Source organism: Chenopodium album, chromosome 21 (genome assembly GCF_948465745.1).
Source record: "Chenopodium album chromosome 21, dcCheAlbu1.1, whole genome shotgun sequence".
Classification (NCBI taxonomy): Eukaryota; Viridiplantae; Streptophyta; class Magnoliopsida; order Caryophyllales; family Amaranthaceae; genus Chenopodium; species Chenopodium album.
This window is the reverse complement of record NC_137854.1, coordinates 3283773-3310959: the sequence shown is the minus strand read 5'-3', so window position 1 is coordinate 3310959 and position 27187 is coordinate 3283773. Positions and strand designations below refer to the sequence as shown.

At 35.1% G+C, this 27187-nt stretch overlaps 7 protein-coding genes across 7 annotated transcripts; 5 read left to right on the top strand and 2 right to left on the bottom strand.

Moving 5' to 3' along the window:
- The first annotated feature begins 512 nt into the window (after positions 1–512).
- LOC145602290 (uncharacterized) lies at positions 513–3349 on the top strand. Its single transcript, XM_081658474.1, has 3 exons — positions 513–985; positions 1791–2542; positions 2652–3349. The coding sequence occupies exons 1-3, from the start codon at positions 698–700 to the stop codon at positions 3193–3195; spliced, it is 1584 nt and encodes a 527-aa protein (XP_081514600.1). The 5' UTR covers positions 513–697; the 3' UTR covers positions 3196–3349.
- Positions 3350–4337: 988 nt separating this feature from the next.
- Positions 4338–6515, top strand: LOC145602675 (uncharacterized). Its single transcript, XM_081658838.1, has 3 exons — positions 4338–4625; positions 5182–5930; positions 6017–6515. The coding sequence occupies exons 1-3, from the start codon at positions 4338–4340 to the stop codon at positions 6513–6515; spliced, it is 1536 nt and encodes a 511-aa protein (XP_081514964.1).
- A 1412-nt stretch (positions 6516–7927) lies between these two features.
- Positions 7928–9655, top strand: LOC145602408 (uncharacterized). Its single transcript, XM_081658602.1, has one exon. It carries the CDS (start codon positions 8125–8127, stop codon positions 9391–9393), a length of 1269 nt encoding a protein of 422 aa, XP_081514728.1. The 5' UTR covers positions 7928–8124; the 3' UTR covers positions 9394–9655.
- Positions 9656–14720: 5065 nt separating this feature from the next.
- On the top strand, positions 14721–15356 carry LOC145602672 (uncharacterized). Its single transcript, XM_081658836.1, has one exon. The coding sequence runs from the start codon at positions 14721–14723 to the stop codon at positions 15354–15356; it is 636 nt and encodes a 211-aa protein (XP_081514962.1).
- A 933-nt stretch (positions 15357–16289) lies between these two features.
- Positions 16290–19195, top strand: LOC145602367 (uncharacterized). Its single transcript, XM_081658560.1, has 5 exons — positions 16290–16444; positions 16625–16698; positions 17704–17836; positions 17934–18245; positions 18636–19195. Exons 1-5 carry the CDS (start codon positions 16325–16327, stop codon positions 18909–18911), a joined length of 915 nt encoding a protein of 304 aa, XP_081514686.1. The 5' UTR covers positions 16290–16324; the 3' UTR covers positions 18912–19195.
- Positions 19196–23381: 4186 nt separating this feature from the next.
- On the bottom strand, positions 23382–23966 carry LOC145602670 (uncharacterized). Its single transcript, XM_081658834.1, has one exon. It carries the CDS (start codon positions 23964–23966, stop codon positions 23382–23384), a length of 585 nt encoding a protein of 194 aa, XP_081514960.1.
- Positions 23967–24557: 591 nt separating this feature from the next.
- On the bottom strand, positions 24558–26807 carry LOC145601201 (annexin D2-like). Its single transcript, XM_081657157.1, has 5 exons — positions 26651–26807; positions 26310–26455; positions 25722–25940; positions 25193–25405; positions 24558–25109 (listed from the first exon to the last, which is right to left on the bottom strand). The coding sequence occupies exons 1-5, from the start codon at positions 26724–26726 to the stop codon at positions 24813–24815; spliced, it is 951 nt and encodes a 316-aa protein (XP_081513283.1). The 5' UTR covers positions 26727–26807; the 3' UTR covers positions 24558–24812.
- Positions 26808–27187: the final 380 nt, after the last annotated feature.

Genomic DNA, 27187 nt, shown 5'->3' with positions numbered 1-27187 from the left:
CCAAAAGCCAGAAAAATGAGAGCAGAGACAATAATAACACTGGTGCTAGTAAACTTAGCAGGAATAATGGAGAAAGCAAACGAATCATTACTACCAGGTGTTTAGTTAACCTGAGTCTGAGTCTAGTTAACCTGACCTTAAGATCGTCTCATATATGAGTTTGTTGTCATTGTAGTCCCATTTGCTATAAACAAACAGATTATTACCCCGTATTTACCAAACACTTTAATATAGTAGCTAATACAATCAATTTTAGCTTTTACTTTTTTTTTTTTTTTTTTTTTTGACAGGTAGCTTTTACTCATTTAGCTATACACTAAAACAAGACCCCTACCTAAATGATGCACTAAAGAACGAATTTCAGTCATTTTCAATTTTATATAGATTTATTGCAATTAGTTTATTAAATATAAATTACTTAATAATTCTTGCAGTTGGGGTGTCTAGTGATATACCTTTACCTCCCCTAAAATTGTCAACTAGAAATAAAAAATTGGTCAAAATGAAGGACCCCATTCACAATATGTTGGAAGCATTACCATTACCATGAAAGAATGACCAATCAAAAACCTTAAAAACACTGATTCAACTCCAAGTCAACAAACACAAATCAGCCATTACCAACTTGAAAACTGCAGAAACTTAACAAAATGAACTAACACCATAACCCAGAAAACAAAAACAAAACCCAGAAAAAATGAAATCAGAGACAATAACACTGGTGCTAGTAAACTTAGCAGGAATAATGGAAAGAGCAGATGAATCATTACTACCAGGAGTTTACAAAGAGGTTGGGGCAGCACTTCATACAGACCCAACTGGGTTGGGATCACTAACCCTGTTCAGATCAATTGTTCAAACCTCTTGTTATCCACTTGCTGGTTATCTCGCTATTCGCCATAATCGAGCCCATGTTATTGCTCTCGGCGCTTTTCTTTGGTCTGCTGCTACTTTTCTCGTCGCTTTCTCCTCCACTTTTTTCCAGGTCTCTGTTTTTTTTTTTCATTGACTTTTCTGTTTTTGGTTATCTTTTGATTCAATTTGGATAGATGATTGATCTACCTTACGTTGACTTTTTTTAACCAACGTTTCATGTTCAGAGCCTAATTCACCTATTTCGTTTTAATTAGAGACCAATTCATCTATATCACTATACGTGTATTACTCCGTATTTACTACAAAGTATGAAGTGTTTAAGTAGTGCATAATGTTAGTAGTTTGGTTAATTAAGGGATTCTTAGGACATAAGGTTTCTTCTAAAGGTGTTGGATTGGATGGTAGCATTTAAGTGATTTAAAATGAAAAACGAGTCATCATATTATCAATCGTTACTGTTATATTGGTTTAGTACATTAGTCCTCTTCTCGGCCTGAATTTTATAATACTGATATTAATTTTACTAACTAATTAAATTTTTAGTTACTTGTATCAAAGTTGATCGAAGCAATTTTTGTTAATTTCCTAGTGTTTTTTCTCGCAATTATTAACAGGATTTTACAATTGAGATTTGTATCTTACAAATTAAAACCAATATTAGCATATTTAAACAGATTTGTAAAGTATACTTCGTATATTTAAGTGGAAATCCAAATTACATTAGTGGTGATGAGATATATTTCTAAATGAATTATTTTATAGACAAATTTAACTGTATTAATTAGGGGCATTGTACCAGTAAAGTTGTGAAAATCTAATTACCTGAACTACTTTTGATATTTATGGACAGCTCCCACGCATAACCCAATTGCTGGATCACTATTATGAATCTTCTGAGTATGATTAATGATCAGGTGGCAGTGTCAAGGGCATTGAACGGTATTGGACTTGCTATTGTTATACCTTCAGTACAGTCCCTGGTTGCAGACTCCACTGATGACAGTAACCGTGGCACGGCATTTGGATGGTTACATCTTACAAGTGGCCTAGGCTCAATCCTTGGAAACATCTGCTCGGTCTTGATAGCATCAACAACATTCATGGGAATCCCTGGTTGGAGGGTTGCTTTTCATTTGGTAGGAATAGTAAGTGTTATTGTTGGCATTCTAGTGCGATTGTTTGCCAGTGATCCTCGATTTGTAGATGAGAGTGAGAAGGCTAAAGAGGAGAATCCACGAGTGTCTTTTTGGGAAGAAATGAAGGAGGTGTTAGAGGTAGCAAAATCAGTAGTGCGAATTCCATCCTTTCAGATATTTGTTGCTCAGGGTGTTGCTGGTTCATTTCCATGGTCAGCACTGTCATTTGTACCAATGTGGTTGGAACTTATTGGGTTTTCCCATAAGACTACCGCGCTTCTTATGACTATATTTGCTATTGCCGGTGCTATAGGGGGGTTTTTTGGAGGTAGAATGGGGGATATCCTTTCAAGACGTTTACCTAATTCTGGACGAATCATTCTGTCTCAGATAAGCTCCGGTTCTGCCATTCCATTAGCAGCAATCCTGTTGTTAGGTTTACCGGATGAACCTTCCACTGCCTTTTGGCACGGTTTAGTTTTCTGTATCATGGGACTTATCATAACTTGGAATGCAGCAGCCACAAACAAGTATGTCCTGTTCCTCATTTAGGCCCTTTTTTTTTTTTCCTTTTAATAGCAAACCATTATCTGAACTTACCTTTGGCTTGTACAGTCACTGATGGTTATGGTTTGTCAGCCCAATCTTTGCAGAAATAGTACCTGAGAAACATCGAACAAGCATATATGCATTAGATCGCTCTTTTGAGACTACACTAGCCTCATTTGCTCCTCCTGTAGTGGGAATCCTAGCTCAGCATGTTTATGGATATAAGCCAGCCGCAGTAGGATCATCAGATGCTGCAGCAATTGAAACTGACAGAGAAAATGGTGCATCACTTGCCAAGGCACTCTACACCGCGATTGGAATCCCATTTACAATTTGCTGCTTTATTTACTCCTTCCTTTACTGCACATACCCTAGAGATAGAGAGCGAGCGAAGATGCAAGCTTTGATAGAGTCAGAGATGCAGTTAATGGAAGATGGTGTTTCTCCTGCACTATCAGAAGAGTCCCCTCTTCAATTTCCAGAATCAGATGATTCGAGTTATAAAGATAGATACGCGACAAGGACTGGGACTACTGGATACAGGGGAGGTGAAGGTCTTGAATTTGATGAAAATGATCAGAAGTCCCTGCTTCCAACCCAAGTACCTCTGTCAGATTCTAGAAAGCCAATGTAATACTTGTAAGGTCATCTTTTCCTTATAAAGGAACTTTTACAGTTTTACTACTCGAGAATGTATATACATATCTTTGAGATTATTTTTTTCTCATAATACATGCTTCTCTACTTCTATCATTTTTGTAAGGGCGTTACAAATTTTTTGTAATACTAAAAACATTGTTTCTTAAAGCCATCTGTTCTGTCATTCCATTACAGCAATACTATAGTTAGGATGCAATTCAAACTCTGATAGATTCCGAGATAATCTAAGGATGATGCTTCTTCTGTATCCTTTGCATCGTATTATCTAATGGCATCAGTTAATGATTAATTAAGACATGATTACTCCAATGGACTTGTCTTCACCTAGATGAGACTTACATTATTCAGTATTAAGTTTTCTACTTCTGAATTTTTTTTTTTTTTAATTTACTTTTTTTGTCGTTTATGTGTTGCAAAGCCTTGAAAGATGAAACTTGTCTGCCAAATTCATGTAAGATCTGTTCAAAGCTACAGCTTTTAACTTGTTAGATAGCATAGTTGAGCAAATATATAAATTAAACCTTAATCTACTCTTAAGAAATAATTAAAATTAACCTCCTAGTAGACAAGCTATGTGGGGAATATTTTCACATGCTAATGTGATCTTCCAGTAAAATACTGGAGTATAGTCCACGCATGAAACAAGCAATGAGTATTTATTTTTTCAATACTAACATATTATATGCACCACTGGTTCCTTAAATTAGTGCTTAAACTTGGTCTTTTTACTAGACAACTAAGAGTGAATGCCTTCATCTGAATGCTATTTCCATTCTCGGTTCATTAAATGTCAAAAGACGCGAATTATCTGTCTGGTGACCTGTTACTCCAGCTCCGGAAGAAACTATTTTATGCTAGTGCTCTCATCAAAGTCTAAAAGACAGTGAAAAGCCTAGAACTCGAAGTTATTTTAGTGTTTTTTCATGTCATGACCCAAATTAACCAAAAATAATGGTATTATTCCCCAAAATGGGCCAAATCACTTCCTACAAGTCCTATGGATTCCCAAATTACCCCGCGATTTTCAGACCTCGTGTAAGTCCAACTTGTTGCTTACAATAGAACAAGAAATTATATAACTCCCATAAAAGAGGCAAAAGAAAAAGTGTAAAAAAAATGAGTCCTGAGGCACTAACACTGCTGCTGGCGAATATAGCAGGTATACTAGAGAGAGCAGACGAGTCATTACTCCCAGGTGTATACAAAGAAGTCGGAGCTGCCCTGAATATTGATCCTACCGGTCTCGGCTCACTCACACTCTTCAGATGCATAGTTCAGTCTTCCTGCTATCCTCTTGCTGCTTACCTTGCTACACGCCATGATCGAAAGTTTGTCATTGCTCTTGGTGCGTATCTTTGGGCTGCTGCGACCTTTCTTGTTGCCTTCTCCTCCACCTTCTTCCAGGTCTACCTCTTTTTTCTTCCTTCTTGCTGTTAATCTTCAAATTTTGTGATTTTGTAGCTTGCGTTGACTTTTTCTATTGCAATGATCTCTGCAATCTGACTGATGCTGGTAGTAAGTAGTAGAAATAATGTGCTTAAATTGAAGTGCAATGAAATCAATAATTAAACAAATGTAATTGTTTTTTTTAGTATCAATAATTCAATGTCAAATGTGATTTATACATTAGCCTTCAAATGATCAATAGAAAAAGCAGGTTGTTTCAGGGCATTTAGATGATAATGGCTATATAGTCAATAATAAAGGAGTCGGAATCAGATAATCATGAGTTTGATTGACTGTTTTACCTCTTTCATTGTTGTTTCAAAAACAATTAAGACAATTATTCTAATGCTTTCTTCCTAGCATAAGTCCTTTTTTTCCACAACATAGAAGCAAATCACAGAGAACAGACTGCTTGTTGCTTTAATATGCTGCAAATTTGCCATTTATTATCATTATTAGCCCCTCAAATTGATAGCAGCTTAAAAGTATTAATTAAAATTTTCTAATTACATAGGTGGCGGTATCAAGAGCACTAAATGGTATAGGACTAGCCATTGTAATACCCGCAATTCAGTCCCTCGTAGCAGACTCCACAGAAGAGAGCACCCGCGGTATGGCCTTTGGATGGCTGCAACTAACAGGAAACATGGGCGCTATCCTAGGAAGTGTTTTCTCTGTAATGATAGCCTCTAAATCTTTCATGGGAATACCGGGATGGAGGCTAGCCTTCCATTTAGTTGGGATCATAAGTGTTGCAGTTGGCATATTAGTCCAAGTTTTTGCCACTGATCCGCGCTTTGCAAATAAAACTAAAAGAGATAATACTTCAAACATCTCATTCTCCTCAGAATTTAAGGAGGTACTCTTGGAAGCAAAATCTGTAATCCGAATTCCATCTTTTCAGATAATTGTAGCTCAAGGTGTTGCTGGAACGTTTCCTTGGTCAGGGCTATTCTCATTCGCTCCCATGTGGTTAGAACTCATTGGCTTCTCTCATGAAACAACCGCGTTCCTCATAACCATGTATGTGATTGGTAATTCTCTTGGAGGCTTATTTGGTGGGAAAATGGGAGATATCTTATCTAAAAGACTGCCAAACTGTGGAAGAATTATTCTGTCTCAGATAAGTTCTGGTTCTGCAATTCCATTGGCAGCAGTTTTGTTCTTAGGATTACCAGATGACCCTGCTAGTTCTTTCAAGTACGGATTAGTCTTGTTCGTCATGGGACTCACCACTTCATGGAACGCGCCAGCCACTAACAAGTATGTTTCTATTAGCCATTACATATTTTGAGTAAAAATATATGCAACTTTGAACATAAAACTGACTGTTTAATGCCTACTGTCAGTCCAATTTTTGCAGAAATAGTACCTGAGAAACATCGAACGAGCATTTATGCATTAGATTGTTCCTTTGAGTCAGTACTCAACTCATTTGCTCCACCTCTAGTTGGTATACTAGCTCAGCATGTATACGGCTATAAGCCTATCCCAGAAGGATCATCAGAGTCTGCAGTGAAAGAAACTGACAGGGAGAATGCTACCGCGCTTGCAAAGGCTCTAAACATCAATTTCACAATCACAATGACAGTTTGCTGTGCTATATACTCCTTCCTTTACTGCACTTATCCTAGAGACAGAGAACGAGCAAGGATGCAGAGTTTAATAGAATCCGAAACACAACTGATGGATGGCAATCATTCTGGCAAGCTTCAATTTTCAAAACTAGAAAAGCAAGATTATGATGATGATGAAAGAGTTATGACAGCTGAATATGGAGGTGACAAAGTTCCAATCTTTGATGAAAATGATGAAAAGACCCTTCTAGAAACACAGGTACATGTATGAAAATCACTATGTCAGGCAATGTAAAGTGCACATACTATCACTATTTATTAAGCTAACTCATTAGAGTACTAATTCTAGGCATCTGATTGTTTTTTTATCACAAGTTTCAGGCCAAGTGTAAGTATTTATTATTAAGCTATGCCGTTACACACAAGGGTACAATCCCGACTTATTTGATAAGTGGTAATAAATAAACCATTGCAACATAACTTTCGTAATTAATCGAGTAAATAGGCCTGGCCTCCTCATATAATAGATGCCGTGTGTAAAGACAATCATATATGAAGAAAGGGAAATGTGAAAACGGTCTTCCTCCTTTCTTTCTTTAATCATGTGGTAGTTAAGCATATCTTTGAGTTTCTCCCTTCACTTGCTGTCATCATGTCACATACTCACATGTGTTTTCATTTAATGTACTACTGATTCTTTCTGTTATTATAACATGCATTTACATGTAATGGGAAACACTATGAATTATTTTTTTTTTATAATTAATTCAACAAACAAATCTGGGTTTAGCTTAATTAATTATATACAGTAGATGATATGGAGTATGAGTAAAGTTTGATTAAAAGAATTAAAAAGTAAGGTTGAGTCATTAATGTTACTAACAAAGATTATGGAATTGATTAAGTGAAGATCAATAGAGCAGAAGATACTAGGAAAGATCTGGCTAATCACTTATTGGGTCTAATAAGTGAATAAAAAGTCAATAGATTGGACTATTATTAGTGTTTGTCCACACTCATCAGTCAACACCGTCATTACTTAGACTGTCTAGTTTCTACTCTTCATTGTCACCACCAGACGCAGCATGCAACCGTGGAGTTTAACACTTTAAATCAAATATAGTTCTCACTCCCTAGTAATGAGTATGGACTATTAATGAGTAAATTGACTTTTGACTAATCTGCATAACTTACTAGTGTTCTTGGTTACTTAGCATATCTAAGCTGATAAAAGTACAACGAACATATAAAGTGTATATGGAACATATCAAAATATACTTCTTCAGATCCACAACGCTACTATATATATGGAGCATATACCTGAAAAATGTATATGGAGAATAACGAACAATCAAAACAATCATTCGCTAAAACAATCAAAACAAATGAAAATAAGAAATACTCCTTAACAAATGACAATAAATGTACAAGTAACTACTCAAAATTTAGACAAATAAATTTAAATAAATCAAAATAAATAGAAGCGTTTTTAGATAAATCCGACTTTAAAACCCTAAAATTAAGTAATTGAGTGACATAATTATGGACTTTACACAAGTACTTTAGCTAAAGATTAGCCCACACTCCTCATAAAACCGCGTACCTTTAGCTTGTATACTATACCACGTATGTGTGAGTGTGACCCCATCTCAGTTTCTCCTTCTCCTCTGCCACTCTCTCTGCATTAAAATCTTTGCCGTCACTTTCTCTCTCCTCCTCCTGATTCCCTACTTAGCTTAAATCCACCCATCTTTCATCACTCATTCCTTCCTCTTCCTCTCTTTCTCTCTCACTCAAGATCTAATTCTAAACTAACACTCCTTACTAATTCATAGTACACTTCACAACTATTCAACACCATTTGATCCATAATCATTTCTATGATTATGGCTCCACTTCCTCATTTCTTCAAAAATGTCTTCTTCTTTTACTTGCTATTTATTTCATCTTCATTTTTAGTTTTTGCCACTTCTCAAAATCAGATTCTACCTCGAAGAACTTTGTTAGAAAAAACACAACTCCAAGATGATGATGAAGAAATTCCTAAAATCAAAATCAAGAAATCTTCTCCATCTTCTTCTACTAAAAACCAAACTAAACCAATCATCAAATCTCCTTCTTCTTCTTCCTCTAAAAACCTAATCACTAATAATTCTTCCAAAAAAAACCAAACCAAACCCATTTTAACTACAACACAAAAAACCTCGTCTTCTTCCAAAAATAAAACCTCCTCCAAAAATGTCGGTGCTCCACCTACTCTCACTAAACTCAACCTTAACTCCACCAAATCCAAACCCAAACCCAAACCCGCAGATCTACCCAAACCTAAATCATCATCAACCCAAATTACCAAAACACCCTCATCCGATCCTTCCAAAAAAACCCAAAAACAAAAAACAACCCAGAAACCTCCATCAATGTCAAACAACGATGAAGATGACTACGATTTCATGGCAGAATTCCGAGATTTCACAAACAAATTCCATAAAACATTCATCCCAGATTTACACAAATTCTCAACAACTTCAAAAATCTACCTAGCAAAAGCAAACAACGAGATCACAAACAATTACATCAAACCATATGTAGGTAAACAATACCATTCTTCAGCATCAACCGCTATTTCATTCGCCTTTATCATTCTCCCATTTTTACTGGTATCCCTCCTTTTTAACCGCATTACTGCGTATTTCTCCCTCCAAAAACTCATCATTTTCATCCACATTTACCTCTCAATTTACTTCTCAATCTTATGCTTCTCTAGTTTAGTTACTGGGTTAGAGCCGTTGAGGTTTTTCTACGCTACTTCGCAGTCCACCTATGTTTGGTTGCAAGTTTTGCAGACTCTTGGGTATGTAATGTATTTGTTGATGTTGATGATGTATTTGATTCTAGTGTTTTCTACTGAGTCTGGGTTGGGCCAGAAGTTTTTGGGCTTGGCCCAGACTTTTGTGGGCTTTGCTGTTGGGTTTCATTATTATATGACGGTGTTTCATCGTGCGGTGTTGCATCAACCTCCTAAGACTAGTTGGAAAGTTCATGGGATCTATGCCACGTGTTTTCTTGTCATTTGTCTCTTCGCACGTGCTGATCGCACGAAGAAAGCTTACCTTGATGAAGAGGGTGTTGAAGAAGGCAAAATTAATTAGATTACACTTTTTTTTTTACTCATAATTTATAAAGTCAAATAGTGTTTATTTTTCTTTTTTGTTTTATAAAGCGAGGAAAGAAGTTCGCTTTTCTAGCGTTCTTTGTTAGAATTTTAATATTCAATGATTTACTATATATGGTCTATTGAGTAATATTATAAAGTATTGTAGCTTCTTAGTATTAAGATCTTACAAATTGTACTTAGATCATACCTTTGCCAACTGTATTGTATAGTTTTTTAATGAATGTCATGCATAAATGATTCTACTTCCTCAATTCCTTTTTTTGGCTAGTTCAATAGTCTAATAAGTTTACAAAAGTTTATGAATGTGTATAAGAGACCACCGCTATATAGTCCTAGTCCACATTTATTATATTTGATCCACCAACTTAATCAATTAACAAAAAGGACGAAATCTTGGAGAAAGTATATTTTAAGTTGTTAACTAAAAAATGTAGTCATGATTCTATAGAGGCTTCATTAATATGAACTATGAATTACTTTTTATATGCTTTATGCAAGTTCTTTATAAAGTACTTGTAGCAAAATAATAAATAGCACTAAATAACCTATCAACTATCAAGTAGTTTAAAAGTACTACTGAGATCTATCACTTTCATCTTGTCGATTTTGGAATTTGGATACATTTGATTGATTTATTAAGAGCACCTAATTATTTGTTTTATGTGCATTTTTTTCTTTAATCAAACTTGTCCATAGGTATATAAGTTAGTTAAAAAAAAAAAAAAAAAAATTCTGAATGTTTTTTGTAACGCTCAACAATATTATTATCTAGACCGAGTTAATAATTGTAAACATCACTATTAATTGAAGGTAGATTTTCCAAAATTGAAATTGTTGAATTTAATAAATCCAATTTCAATTTTAGAAGTAAATTGGATATTACTCTCGAAAACTACTTTTATTTCATCCATTCTAGTATTATTACATCATGAGGGGATTTATATATTATGAAAATACAAGTATATACCGAAACAAAATAATAAGGCTCCATATGACTAATTTTATTTCTTTGTGTACAACTGTACAACTCACAATATGTGATTGAAAAGGATCATATGAATAGTGTTGAAATTATAATTGGTGCAATAATTCCAGAACAAAGGAAGTATTTTTGGTTGAAAAGTTGACTTAACATAACTTTTCAATTTTTTTAGACGGATTTTTTTAAACAAATCAATCAAATATTATTCAGTAAAAATAATTTCAATATAGTAAAAATAATTTAAGTTTAGTAAAAATAAGTTTAGTAATGTAAAAGTAATTTCTATTCAAAAAATTAAATTTTTGTTAAGTAAAAACAATAACTTTAAAAGAAAAAATATAATATAAAATCAATAAAAATAATTTCAGTTCAGCAAAAGCAATTTCAATTCAGTAAAAATAATTTTATTTCAGCTAAAGTAAAGTGAAGTAACCAAGGTCTAATCCAAGCAAAATTAAAGTGCATTATAACAATTTAGCCCAGAATTAACGCCCCAATTCATCTTGCTTTAAATCGTAAATAGTGGCTTACATACTTCAAGTGTGGTCTGTTTTGACCGCTTCACAGATCCGCTAATGCTGCTCTCTTGATGTAGCGAAGCCAGTGACGTACAACATGTGCATATGTACAGTGTACTGGTGTACAAACCCAGGATCAATAAGCTTTGGTCCATTTATTTTATATTCTTTGGGCTTAGCCCAATTTTGCATGCTACCAAAACAATTTATGTTTCTACACAATTTTTTTGGACCTTGTTTTTCAAGGTTTAACAACAGTGAGAAACTAGATAATACCCGAGTCATCCTAATTTATATATGACCTTTTTTTATATAATTTGAAGATAAAACCGCCTAAAAATCTTGGTGTAGTTATGGTAGAACTGCTTAATCGCAATTCCATCACAACAAAATTGATATTTTGACTTGATTTAATTTCATGCAAAAATTAATCTTATTTATAAGTATATATAAACATGATCCCACTTTACAAATGATCTTTATTTGTTCAATTGTTGTAAAATACAAATAATAATATACAAGTATATGATAATTTAGTCATCACTCAATGTATTTTTCTCTGAAAAACATAGTAATTAACACGATACATTACATGCATCCTTATTCCTATCTCAAGGAAGTTTCAAGTTTGTAACTTTGTAATTTTGTATGGCTCCAATATAATCCTTCAATTTCAAGTACATGGGTGTGTAATTGCGTTAGAGCGTGAACAGCTTAATGATCGATAATTCGATGCTATAATATTATAGAGCACCTCACTACCTCAGCAACTAAAATAATGAAAACTTTTTTTTTTCTTTTTTTTTTTTCTTTTTTTTGAGGCAGAAAAATAGTTTACTTGGTGTAGCTTTTAATGATCATTATATATAAAAACTCCAACATGGATAAGAAAGCTGAAGAGCTAAAAGAAAATAAAGTTACGGCTGCCAGTAGAAAGGGAGCCTAATCCATTTGACCCTCTAAAAGTATGCATTTTAGTAGTAAATAATGATAATACATGTCAATAACAACTATACATATATGGCTGAGTATTAAAGTGATGTGTTCTTCGTCATTGTAGTTATCTAAATTGTGTGTTTAATATGCCTCTAATCTCATCGTAAAGGATTTGCCGCCTTTGTTTTAACTTGCATAGTTAACCAATACCAATTTAATGACCATATAATATACTCCCTTTATTTTAGATAACCTTGTTCCTTATTTGACCAATTGACCGCATATCTTTTTACTAAGAGCAAGATTAGCGCAGTCTCATCTTAAAACTTTAATCCATTGCCACATCAGTTTTTTAGATTAAATTTAATTTTATTTTTCTAATTTATAATTATATTAAGACTCCTTAAAACTCGATAAAATTTAGATTAATGATAGTGGATATTTTGTAAAATGTTTCTAGATTTATCTCAATACATCAACTTTTTATAATTAAGACTAATTTATAAAATATATATACATGTTTTAAAATTTTGTATAAGCAATTATATGTCAATCAAACTGTTGCACTTAACTTAAAATGGAGAAGTATGTTTGATTGTATACAATATTCGCATATACCAGATTCTACTACGTGTAGTATTTTTGAATTTCACCAATTCTTGCAGCCGCCCCGCCCTTAGCTTAGCCTTGTCTGATCCAACTTGGTCTCCATTATCATGCATTTTAATTAATGGTTTAATTTGTACTTGTATATTACTAAACTATATAGTGGAGTATAATTATTCATTGTTATCCCCAACGATTTTATGATATATTGTGTAATCAAGGCGGATTTTTACGTTCCTATAGAAGATTGACATTCTTCATATGAGACATAAAGCGTATATTCTTATTTCATAAAGTAAAGTGGTTGTGATTTTATATTATGTTTGTTTTAAGCTTATTGGTTAGATGGATGTTTTGAAGGGGACTAATAAATTAGTATATGATTAGTGACTGTAGAGCATGATTTCATAAGATCGAGCAAATTGTGAAGTTACAAACATGGTAATATATTAGTAAATTATTACATGGTGCTTTCAGATTCGTGGACTATGTACTCATAATTTATCTACGCAGCAAGGTGCACAAATGACAAGCTAGCATTTTTTTTAAGATAATAAGGATCAACGAGAAGTGGAGAACCCTAATAACTAAGCTAGACCTTTGCTTTTACAACTTTTTGATCCATTATATCTTATATGTGATCTATGCACTTGAGACTTGAGAGTATGTAATAAGAGGATAAAAGCACCCTTAACACCAAATTAAACACGCTCACTTGACAAGATCGGACTTCAAACATGATGTTTAGTTATATAATATAGATACCACACATTGAAATGAATTAAACAAGATTTCATGTAATAATTTTTGTTTTGTATAATTGTATATGACTACTTAACTAGTAACAAATGTTCAAACTTGATATGATTGGCCTTTCAAACGCTATTTTTCAATAATTTATAATTAGCAAACTTGAACCGTAAATCCTCTAAAAGAAAAAAATTTGAACCATGATTATTGTGGTATTATATCTAATTATTTGGGGTCAATTGTTCTCTTTATGTTTAGAAAGAAAAACCCTATTTAATGGAGGATGCTAATTTTTTACACGTATTATTTGAAAATTAATGTGATGATGAAGAAAAAACAATTGGCCTCAATTGCCCTCGCCGCCCTGTATACTCACCAGTCACTAATGATATTGCTAAAAAAAGTTTTCAAAATTGGTCCCCTTAAGTAGTCAATAATCAATATAGAATTGAACCCAACATGTGCGTATGTTGATATTCTAATTTGGTGGAGAAATTTGTGCTCGTCTGGACACAAAAAAAGTTTGTGCTTCATTATGTAGGGACATAAGTTTGTTGCATGGAAATAGATTTTTCGATTTCAAAAACCTTCTATTTCTAGCTAAATTTGGTACTTTCATCGTTAAGAATACTTTTTTTTCGTGATCCAGTACAAATTTGGAGTATCAATATTATTAATTTTGAGAAATTACTCATCTTTTGACACATTTAAATTAGAAGTTCATAGACAAGTATAGTTTTTGTTGTAAAGAGATATATAAAAAGCAATCGATGATTTGTAGATGAGAGTTGATATCATGTTTTATATAATTCCTTCAAAGTAATATGTTGAGTAATTATATTCATATACATACTTGTTCTAGAAGAGAGTATGACTACATATAAAACCATAAAAAAAAAAAAAACTTTATATTGGTGTTGGATTTGTCATTAATATATTTTTTCGTTACAGAATAGTGATACCAACTCACATGTGAATTTGTTATTTTTTTATCAGTCGGTCTATTAACTGAAAGGTGGATTTAACTCAACTAACACAAACCACCACCACCACTAAAAAAGAAACTATCACACATTCATACTCTCGACAACTCAAATGTGGAGTATGAAGAAAAAGCAAACAACAAAATGCAAGAGTCATTTAAAAATTGGATCCCTTCATGTAATAGAAGGGGTGATTTACTGTTATAAACTATATGATTATATAATCCCTCCTAAAAATCTCCTAAATCACAAATCCACTCTACTTCAATCATATTAAAGGTGGAAGATTCAAAGAAGTATACTTTCCCACTAGTTTTTTGTCAAGTGTATCTCTTTTCCACTTCAAAGTTGATTGCCTTCTCATCACTTTGAAAGCACCTTTATTCTCCCATATATATATACATAGTTTTGCATTATTAGCCTCAACTCAAACTAAACACAAAAACATACCAATCTTATTTCATTTCTCAATATCTTTATATTTCGAGTTTTATTATCATATCGTTCTACATCTTTGTATTGTCTAATGGCTTCCTCCTCCCTTAAATGCGAGATAAGGATCATTGGAGCGAAAAACATACAAGCAAAGCACAGAGGTAATCTATTCATTAGATGCTACCTTTCAGTAGGAAGCAACAGAAAAATCCAGGTTAACACAAAAGAAATAAGTTCTGCTCATCAAAAAGATGATTACATCTTTTGGGATGATACTTTTTCACTAGAGTGCAATGGTTCAGAGGATTCAATCAATAATCTCAAGGAAGCAAGTGTGTTATTCGAGCTTAGGTGGCGAAACACCAAGGCCTTTCTAGGGAAGATTGGCGGGTCTCAGCTCCTAGCAACTGCTGAGATGCCTTGGAAGAATGTCTTTAATGCGCCGAAAATGGAATTTCAGAGGTGGGCTGTTATGACTGTCAATCATGATGGTACTAAGTTGCTTAAAACTTTTGAAGACGGTGTTAAGCCACCGGCGTTACAGATAGCAATGAAGGTAGAAGTTCCGGTCACGAGCGTGGTGTCGATGGAAGAGATGAGGAAGATGAGAAGAAGAGAGCGCATGAATGGATGGAAAGAGTGTGGGTGTAAATCTCATGAAGGGTGTTGCTCTTCTTGTGTTGATAATGAGCTGATTTTGATTGGTGCAACTTTGGATGGCTTTTAGCTATTGTTTACACTTTCTTATTTTTGGTTTAGGAGATTAGTACATGTATAGGACTACTAGTGCACTAATTTAGATGTTGATTTGGAAACAAACAATCAATCAATGCAATTCTGCTATTATGCTCATTTATATATCATGGCTCTGATTTGCATATACTTCTTGTACTTGTGGAAAGCTAACTTGTTTCTTTTGCAAGTTTGGATTTGAATATTTGACAACTCTGTAAATTTATTGGTGATACATTGATACAAGTCATACAACTATTGAATCAAAAAATTTGTATTCTTCAATCTCACTACTTTAGGATTGTTTAGATTTTAGAACCCTTTAGCATGTACATCATTAAGAGTTGGGCCATTGGGCTAGCTAGCAAAACCATGTTGGGCCACGTTATGATAGATGGAGACCAATGCCTGTTACGGTCTTACGGAGTAGATTAACTAAATCCTTGTGTAGAAGGAGCATTTAAAAAAAAAAAAAAAAAAAAAAAAAAAACAGAGGGAGTATATGTAAACTTGTACGAAGTTTTTTTTTTTTTTTTTTTTTTAGAAAAAAAATAAATGTACGGTGTACTTCATTATCGATTGTAATTGATTTTTTTACTAGTGTTTCTTTGGGGAAAGGTAATTGTAAAATTCCTAAGATGCCAAACCATCACATTAATCATTAATGACATTGAACAAGTAGAGTACACTAGCTCCTTCATTCACCAAAAGCTTGTGACTCATTGACTAAGAAAATCTTTACAAAATAAAATTTGAAGATAAAGCAATCCATAATTTAAATATTTAAAAATACAGTAACAGGTACTTAGAGTATGTTACAAATTTCAAATTCATTTGAAAATCAAATCAAACCATAAAACCCAAATAAAAGTCACATGATCTCACCTTCTTCACCCAGTCACTAGCTCAAAAAAAAACAGAGGAGAGAGAAAATAGTACTCGTACTCCAGAAGATAGCAAAAAATGGCGGAAAGAGCAACAGCTGGTAAAAAATCTCACACTTCAACTGCTGATCTCCTTACTTGGACTGAAACTCCTCCTCCTCATTCTCCTGCTCCTTCATCTGCTCCTCGTTCTCACCAGGTACTATTTTTTATTTTTTATTTTTTATTTTTTTTTTTTTTTTATTTTGATGTATGTGTTCGTTTATTTGTTTTTTTCGGGGTATCGTATCATGCTCTCGAGTGTAGGATCTAATTTGCACTTGATTTAGGGTTTTGGTAATTGATTGATTGAATGTGTTGTTTGAATTTTTAATTTCAGCCGTCGGATGCGGTGAGTAAGGTGTTGTTTGGTGGTCAGATCAGTGAGGAGGAAGCTGAGAGTCTTGCTAAGAGGTATTCGATCTGCTTGTTTTTCTACAGATTTATATTTGCTATATTCTTTACTTAGATTCCTTTTAATATTAGATTAATCTTAAATAAAACTGTAGTTGAAAAGTGCATTAAAATAAAGGTATTAATAACTACAAATGTGGAATTATTTGAAGGCATTACATCTTGTTGTGATGGATTAAATTTCTTAAAATTGGATTTTAAGTTTAATTTTGTTTAGGTGTAGCCATGCCTTCAAAAACCCTACCAAATTATATAAATTAATTGGATTTGTAAAATGGCTTAGTTAATGTTCTAGTTATTAGTTTTTATAATTGTTTGGATGAATGAAGCCAACTCCATTAAGCGGAAGGCATGTTTCTCCTGTACCTTTCGAATTATACCCTGAGTAAAAGATGTCAAAGTCGTGAAAATCAAGTTCGGATGAGGGCTAATAAATTTTGATAAGTTAAGTTCAGGGCCGATAAGGGCTACCTAAGTTCGATTTAGCTCTAGAACACACTCAAATGTTAATACATGGAAGCATAGAAATCCATAGATTTATATTTGCTTTCATTAAGAAGCTTCATGACCTTGGCCGTTGCTATTAGCATAGAAGTCCATCTTCTATAAGCCTCCTGCATGTATGGTTTAACCTGTACACTATGAACCTGTGTAGCCAATGTACAACCTTTAAAAACTCCTACTTTCTATAAACTAGTGCTCTGTAGTATGAATGGTTCAACACTCCATTTGATTGCTCCCAGCTGGCTATAAATCGATAATGTGCGTAAGTTACATCCCATGCCATGCCTTTCTGTTCGTCTAGACAAAACCCTGACCTAGCTACATTATTCTGGTTATGTTCAATATCTTGTATGATTCAAATTCAGTAGCTTTTTTCTTTTTCATATTTTTATAAATAAGCATTGCCCTTTCATATTAGTTTTTATTAGACTAATAAATGATTCTTGAGACGTCTGCATCATTTGGTTCTCGCCTAACTGACCTACTCATTTACTACTTCAGGAAGCCTTGTTCAGGATATAAAATGAAGGAGATGACTGGAAGTGGAATATTTGCTGGGTCTGAAGATGATACTACAGCAGAATCTGGGAGTGCTAATCCCAATTCGAATAAAACTGGATTGAGAGTTTATCAGGTTTAATTTCATTTATATACTTCATACAAAGTATATTTTTTTGTAATGACACACCGGATCAGCTCTTGACCCTTTCTCTTGTAACTGCCAATTGCAGCAAGCTGTCAATGGAATTAGCCAGATTTCTTTTAGTGTCGACGAAAGTGTGACCCCCAAGAAGCCTACGTCTCTGCCAGAGGTTGCAAAGCAACGTGAATTGAGTGGCACTCTTGAAGCTGAGGCAGACTCAAAGATCAAAAAGGGACTGTCAGATGCCAAGTGCAAGGAACTCAGTGGAAATGACATTTTTGGCCCACCTCCGGAAAATCTTCCTCGATCATTGGCTGTTGCACGTTCATTGGAGTCAAAAGAAAAGGACATGGGTGAGCCAGCACCACGAACTGTCCGGACATCTGTTAGAGTTTCCAATGTGAGTATACTAAGTTTTTAAGAGAGTGACTCAATCTTTTCTACTCTCTGGATGTACTAAGTTGGTTTCCCCCTTATGTTGTTCCTTTTGTGTGGTCAGCAATTCGGGATCACTTGTTTAAATATAATTTTTATTGTGCATTGCCTTGAGTTTGCTATCTGTGTTTGGAGGACAATGATCGTAGGAAGGTAGGCTCTAGAGGATCGTAACAAAGAACATTTGATCATGAAATTTATATGCATGTTAATTGAATTGCCTGATTAGATAAGCTTGACAAAGTTTTTTCAGAGGATAAAAGTTTATAGCTGTAAGTCTCAAGTATTGTCATCCATTTTAGTATTTGACAAGTTTTCTTGCAAAGCAGACCATTAACATAATCTCTTTTTGTAGCCTGCTGGAGGACAGAGTAATATTATGTTTGGTGACGATCCTGCTGTCAAGTCAACAAGGAAGCTTCACAACCAGAAGTTCCAAGAGCTGACAGGTAACGACATCTTTAAGGGGGATGCTCCTGCAGAGTCAGCAGAGAAGCATCTTAGCAAGGCTAAGCTGAGAGAGATGAGTGGAAGCAATATATTTGCCGAGGGAGAGAAAGTAGAACCCCGAGATTATTTTGGTGGTGTGCGCAAGCCTCCTGGTGGAGAAAGCAGCATTAGTTTAGTTTAAGATCCTGTGTTAATCAGTAATCATGGCTATATATTGACCAACTGTTATCTGATAGGACTGGCAAGAGCTCTTCCTGCCTTTTGTGCAGCGCCCCTTGAGGGGTTTGTTAGCTAGCTAGCTAACCAACACGGTAGTAGGTTTTGACTTTGTACCCTGAATAAATTAGCTTAAGACTTGCCATGTAATGGCATTATGTTAATTTTTAGGATTTCTGCATGTTTTGCAGTTATTTTAGCAGGACTTCATCAGATCATTTTATGTATGACTATATGCGTTTACCTTGAGTTCTTGCTGTTTGAGTGCTGTATTCTGATTACTAAATGGTTGCTCATCATCTAACCCTGTGATAACCTATGCAGTTATACAATTTGATTTGTAAAGACATGAAAAATAGTGTTGCGGCAGAATTAGTGGAATGTTCCCACATTTTAGGGTAAGCTTTCATTCCTTCTTCTTCCCTTCTCAGAGTACGCCCCATTACAATATATAACATGGTCATCTGACCTTACAAACAGGACAGGTGTCCTCTAGAATCATCCTAGGGAATAACAAACAAAATAGCAGCTAGAAAAGAACAAAGACAGCTAATAACATACTACTATGATTACCATAATACCATAATACCCTTCAATACTCCCCCTCAAGCTGAGAGGAAGGAGACTGAACTCCCAGCTTGACTAAGAGCTTCTGCTGCAGAGCTACAGGTAAAACTTTTGTGAACAAATCAGCAAGTTGATTTGCACTTGTCACATAAGTTGGCTTCACTGTACCATCTTTCACCTTGTCACGAATGAAGTGGCAATCGATTTCAACATGTTTGGTTCTCTCATGTTGCACAGGGTTTGCAGGAATAGATAATGCAGCTTGATTGTCACAGAACACAGGAACGTTGTCTGGCACCTTGACTCCCAGATCTTTGAATAATTGTTTCATCCACATTACTTCACAAATAGTCAAGGCCATGGATCTGTATTCTGCTTCTGCTATAGATCTAGCAACAGCACTTTGTTTCTTTGCTTTCCATGATATAGGAGAATCCCCCAAGAGGATACAAAAACCTGATGTTGACTTTCTAGTGAAAGGACAACCTGCCCAATCACTGTCACAGTATGCCTTCAGTTCTGCTCCTGTTTGTGAGGCAAGGAGAATTCCTTGATCAGAAGAACCAGACAAGTACTTTAGAACCCTCTTAGATGCCTGCAAGTGAGCAGAGGTTGGAGAATGCATAAACTGACTTAGTGTATGCACAGTGAATGAAATGTCTGGCCTAGTTATAGTCAAGTAGATAAGCTTCCCTATGAGTCTTTGATACACATCTGGATGTTCAAGGGGAGTCCCTGATGTCTGAGTGAGCTTCACATGAGTGTCCATAGGAAGTCTGAGAGGCTTGCAATCAGTGAGATTATATTCTGAGAGTATATCTCTGATATATTTGCTCTGAGATAGAAATATTCCCCTGTTAGTCCTGTCAACTTCTATTCCAAGAAAGTACTTCAACTCTCCCATATCTTTCATGTGGAATTGAGTATTTAAGTACTCTTTTGCTTGATTAATCAGTGTCTGATCACTTCCGGTGATTATCAAGTCATCTACATACACCAAAATAGCTACAAACCCTTCCTTGTTCTGTTGAGTGAAGAGAGAGTAATCTGATTTTGATTGTATGTATCTTGTGCTTATCAGAGCAGCACTTAACTTTGCATACCACTGCCTAGGTGCCTGTTTCAACCCATATAAAGACTTGATCAGCCTGCAGACCCTCTGATTCTCATCACTATCATTTTTCCCAGAAAATTCAGAGCCAAACCTGAAGCCCTTCCCTAAATATCCTGGTGGCATCTTCATGTACACAGTCTCTGCAAGATCTCCATGGAGAAAGGCATTCTTTACATCCATTTGATGTACATGCCAACCTTGGTTAGCAACTATAGCCAATAATGACCTCACAGTAGTCATCTTTGCAACAGGTGCGAATGTTTCTTTATAGTCCACACCATGTTTCTGATTATTTCCAAGAACAACAAGTCTTGATTTGTGCCTTTCTATTTTTCCAGATTTGGGATTATACTTGGTAGTGTACAACCATTTGCATCCAATAGCATGTTTACCTTTTGGTAAGGTAGTTATCTCCAAAGTATTGTTTTCTTCCAATGCATCTAGCTCTTCATTCATAGCTTGTTGCCGGTGTGAGTGTTTCATTGCTTCCTTAAAGTGCATTGGATCACTTTCTTTTGCCTGAGAAGCCATCATACAGAAGAACTTGGGTGTAACAGGAGTTTGAGCAACTTGAACTAATGCTTCTGCATATGTCAAATTTCCCATCTTGTAATCTTTATGCCATGCAGGAGCTTTATGATCTCTTCCTGACTTTCTCACCAGATTTTCACCTCCTGACTCACTCTCATGATGTTCACTAGGGGCAAGGTCCTTTGTATGGTTTGTGTTTGGCTCAGGTTGTGTTTTTGGTTCATTTTGTGGGGTATTTGTGTTTGGTTCAGGGCTCTCTCTAACCTGTCTGACTGTATCATCATCAACCCATGACACTTGATGTGGTTTCTCATTTTCAGTAATTTTTTCTTTGGGAGTAACAGTGTACATAAGATGATAAGGGTAAATATTCTCATAGAATCTCACATCTCTAGATACAAACATTTTTCCATTCACCAAGTTCATCAGCTTATAGCCTTTCTGAGTTTGAGGATACCCAAGGAACAAGCATGGAACTCCTCTAGCTTCAAACTTATCATTTGTTCTCTCTGGGTTAGATGCCATAGCAAGACATCCAAATACTCTCATTTGTTCATAATGAGGTTTGCTGTTATACAAAACTTCATAAGGTGTTCTATTCTTAAGAATCACACTTGGCAGTCTGTTAGTTATGTAAACTGCTGCATGAGCACAATCTCCCCAGAATTTCAATGGAAGACCAGCTTGAAATCTTAGTGCTCTTGCCATTTCTAGAATATTCCTGTGTTTTCTCTCAGCCCTCCCATTCTGCTGGGGCCTATCAACACAAGATGTCTGGTGAATGATTCCAAGTTTATCAAAGAAAGGTCTGCATTTCTGGTCTTCAAACTCAGGTGCATTATCACTTCTAATAATCTTCACTTTCTTGCCATGTTGAGTTTTTGCCATATTCACAAAATTTTCTATCACCTTAAATGCATCAGACTTCTGGACCAAAAGATTGATCCAAGTCATCCTAGAATAGTCATCTACCAATGTTAGAAAATACTTATATTTTCCTTTGGTAGCAACTTTGTATGGTCCCCATGTATCCAAGTGTATAAGTTCAAATAACCCTTTTGCCTTTTATTCACTCAAATCATATGGAAGTTTAGTAAACTTAGCAAGAGGACAAGTCAAACAAACATCAGCACTCTCACTGTTCATTCCTTTCAATCCAGGAATTTTCTCAATTCTCATCATAGGAGCATGACCCAACCTTTGATGCCATAAAGTTCTGTGATTTAGAACAGTAGTTTTCTGAACCACAGATGGGACTTCTATGTAAGTACTGGTATGCATAGCTTGCTTTTCACTTCCATTAGAATCAATTTTACTCACAACCTCCTTCTTGAGATCTTGTATTACATTCTCCATTGGAGAATTTTTAAGATAATACAAGCCATTTCTCATCACTCCAATTCCTTTCACTACACTAGTCTGTAATTCCTCAATGATACAGTACTTAGCATAGAACAGAACCTTGCACTCAGAATCTTGTAACAGTCTACTCACAGACAACAAGTTGTGCTTAAATGAAGGAACATACAAAACATTTTTAAGCATTAAGTCATTTTCAAGTTTCAGATTTCCAGTATGGCTAATGCTAGCAGTTTGACCAGTAGGCAAGTTGATTTTAGGTTCATTCAAGCTTTTTACCAGGTCAATCATACCATCCATACAGCCAGTCATATGATCAGAAGCACCAGAGTCAATGATCCAACTATTTGCTACAGATTCAGCAAAGTAATATGAAACCATACCTGCATATGCAGTGTCTAGCTCATCATCAGTATCTCCTCCTGTTGTTTTTGATGATGTTGACATCATTCTCAGAATGGACTCTATTTGTTGCATGGTGAACTGATTGTTTGAACCACCATTGCTCATTCCAGATTCACTCTGACTACTGCTTTGAGCATTTGCAGCTGTTCTGTTTCCTCCCTGCTTACCCTTGTTCCATCTTGGATTTCCAGTAGTATTTTTCCCTTTTTCTCTTTGGGGATGAGTCTTGGCCCTAGGATGTCCAGGTGGATATCCCATTACTTCCCAGCATTTGGACATTGAGTGCCCCTTTTTTCCACACACAGTACAAGCTCCCCCTATCCCTTTACTAAACATAGCAAGGGAATCTGGTTCTTCCTTTACTTGTCCAAGAATGGTTCTTTGTGACTCTTCCTGCTCCAGAAAACTACAGGCAATCTCAACTGATGGCAGAGTTTTCATCATGAGAACCTGACTTCTCTATGCTCCATATGCTTCATCAAGCCCATTAAGAAACTGAAATAATTTTTGTTCATCTTTCTGTTTCTCTATGGCTGTCAGCAGGTTTGCAACTTCAGTACTCACGGTTGTAAGAGTTGGAAGAGTATTGAGGGACTCCAACTCTTCCCAGATTGTCTTCATATGAGTATAATACTCACTGATAGACCTATTTTCCTGCTTGGTCTCATACAACTCCTTGTTGAGTTTGTATTTCCTAGACCCATTTATAAGAGAAAACCTTTTCTCCAACTGAATCCAGATTTGTTCAGCATTGTTCACATACAGGATAGACTTTCTAATTGATTCTGAGACTGACCCCAAAATCCATGAGATTATCATGTTGTTGCAAGTATCCCATGCCTCAGCTTTTACACTATCTGATGCATCTCTCTTCTGAGTTCCAGTTACAAAACCCAACTTTCTTCTGGATGCAAGAGCAATCTCCATAGACCTCTTCCATGACCTGAAGTTGGAAGAACCTTGGAGTTTCTCAATCGATTGGAAATTATTTCCATCAGAAGGGTGCAAGTATAAAGGACTTGTTGCATCTATGGTTGTAGCCATGGTATTTTTAAGTAAAGATTGAAACTTTTATATGAGAACTTCTCAGATTTTAGTATAACTTTTGATAGAGAAACAGAAAAATGATGAAAGATAGGATTTTTAGGCAAAACTGAGCCTTTGGCTCTGATACCATAAAGACATGAAAAATAGTGTTGCAGCAGAATTAGTGGAATGTTCCCACATTTTAGGGTAAGCTTTCATTCCTTCTTCTTCCCTTCTCAGAGTACGCCCCATTACAATATATAACATGGTCATCTGACCTTACAAAACAGGACAGGTGTCCTCTAGAATCATCCTAGGGAATAACAAACAAAATAGCAGCTAGAAAAGAACAAAGACAGCTAATAACATACTACTACGATTACCATAATACAATAATACCCTTCAATAATTTGCGGTCATTTTAATGAAAATTAGCTTTGATTATCACAAGCATTTTATGGCCATTTCAACAATAATAATTTTATTTTTTTCATTAGAATTTCTTGTGAGTTCCATCAAAGAATTTTATGGAAATATATACTTGTAAATAATAACATAATTAATAAATATCGTAGATTAGTAGCCTATAGTATTATTTTGTGATCAATATACTCTTCAAAATATTACTGCTTGATTTCAGATTTGGGCCAATGCATAGAGGCAGGTAAGCTCAAACTTAACCTTCTCTTGCCTGATGTACATTGGTCTCAGATTCTCAATTGGACTAGAAGTATAATACCCATATACTCAATCTTTATTCAATCTATTTTGGAAGTACAATAAAACAGCAAAATCCAACCATAACAGCGGCTAGTACAAAACATAAAGTCTCAACCGGAGCAATCACCATCCTCAGGTAGATGTTTAAGCATTCTCAGAACCAACCAGCTCAATCAGCATTTTCTCGTAATCTCCACGGGTGTCCTTAGCAATAGCACGGTCAAGAGGAACGCTGTTCCTGCGATAATACTCTTCCTTGATGCGTTGCATATCAACTTCAGCCCGGGTGGTCACAACTCTAGTTAGAGCTGATTCATCTGTTCCCATCTTGTTTATAGCAAGACGAAGAAGCTTCTCAAAGTATTTCTCGGGACAGGTCAAGCACTTGACAGTTGCCCTTAGCAACTTCAAGTAATCATCCTTAGGATCCTCCTTAAGATCCTGCAGACAGTGACAGAAAACAATCTTAGATTTAAGAATAGTAATAATATCATATTAGTAGCAACACTGAAAGACACTAGTACCTTGGTAATAGCATGACCATACTCATTGTTGTAGGTGTTGAGTGTGGCACTGAGCTGTGCTGTGCTCCTTGTAGCGACGATTCTGATGAGATCATCATCAGCATAAGCCTTGTCTGAGATCTTCTCATGAAGAATTTTAGCCTCTGATTTTGCCAAATGTGTGTTAACCTCCGGTCCTTCATATCTGAACGAGGTCAGCAGAGCAACCAGAAGCTGCAAAAGATGAACGAAATGCTTCAATTTAGCAGACCTTTACTCATAGGAACATGATTACAGCCAAAAAAATTCCATCAATTTTTCTTATTTGCTTTTCAAATTTGAAATACTTCTTCTTAGACAACTGTAGCCACAACTTCTGGTTACAAGTTTACAACATACAAGCATCAAATGTAGTTCATGAGATTCAAGTTTAAGAAAGACATGTTATGGATATGATATAAAACTTAATGAAGTATGACATTTTTGTACAATTTCATAAAAATGACTCAACCAAATGCAGGATATAGGGAAAACTAGTAATCAACTGCACCTTGCGGAAGTCACCAGTGGTGTGTTGAGCCACATCTTCTTCAATCGATTTCTTGTAACGAGCATGGTATGCTCGCCTAGCATTAAAGAGATCCTCTGAAGATCGAGTACAAGCAACTTCAATGAGAACCCAGTTGCTGGAAGTGAACTTCTTAGTAGCTTCATTAGCCAAAAATGCATCACGCTCAGGAGGATCCAGGGTAAACAAGTGAACTGCCCTCTGTATCATTCAAACAAACATTTTACTTCATACTTTCTTCTAATTTGTAACATATTGTTTTATAGACCCATGTCAGATGTCACCCAACTCATACAAGAGATACATATATCACCAACTATTCACAATTTTTAGTTGATACGAAGGACAATGATGTAAACGAGATTTGATCACAGGTACCACAAGACCAGGCCGATCCTAAGACTTTAAACAATTTCTTCATGATCAAACACGAATTTTATGGTTTCATCCTCTAATACAGATCAAAACTACAATGGATCATATATATATATATCACCATTAATTTGTATGCAAAACCCAAATTTATTAATCATTGTCATATAAATCAGAGAAAATAAATAGAAAAATTACCTCAAAGTCGCTAGTAAGCTCTTTGTCGAGAGTTTTAAGGAGATCTTCACCATAGGTTTCTTGGTAAAACTCACGGATCATTTTGCGTTGGTAAGCATTCCTATGAGCCAATATTGTAATGATCAATTCCTCATTCGTTCCCCATCCTGCAACAATATAACAAATTCATTTCACATACATTCCACATCAATGAATCCATCTACAAAATCGTAGACGGGATTTGATTAAAGGGTTCTGGGTATTACCCCCGAAACTTTAACCAATTAAGCTAATTAACATCGGAAAAAAAAATTCAAACGTCGAAAACTATACAATAATCAATAAAGATTGAGAAAATAGACCTGAAAAGGCTTTGTGGAGTTGCTCAACATCCTCAGCAACATCAGGGAGAGCAGCAGGAACAGAGAGGGTAGCCATTTTTGTTGAGATCTTAGTTTTTTTTTTTGGTGATTTGAATGATGGAATAATGTGGATCTCCTGAGATGTTGACTGTTTTTGATATGGGATATTTATAGGGAAATTAAAAGGGATGAATGTAGGGATATTCAATCAATTTTGTAAAAAGAATAATTTATTACAAAAAATGGATGATGCGATTGATATTACTTTTTGTATAATATCGTAACGATCGGACACCTCCGCAATTTCGCAGGGATTGCTTTACTCGGTTTGGGTTTGTCTAATTGTCATGTTAAGTCTTTACATTTTTATTGCATTGCTTGACGTGGTGATGACTGCTAACAGATCATTCACCTTTTTTAGGCACCTTTTTTTTTTTTTTTTTTTTTTAATGTATTAATTAGTAACAATGATATACTTTTGCTTTATATAAATAATTGTAAATAATGATGTTTCCATGAAAGGAAAGATCTTGTTTA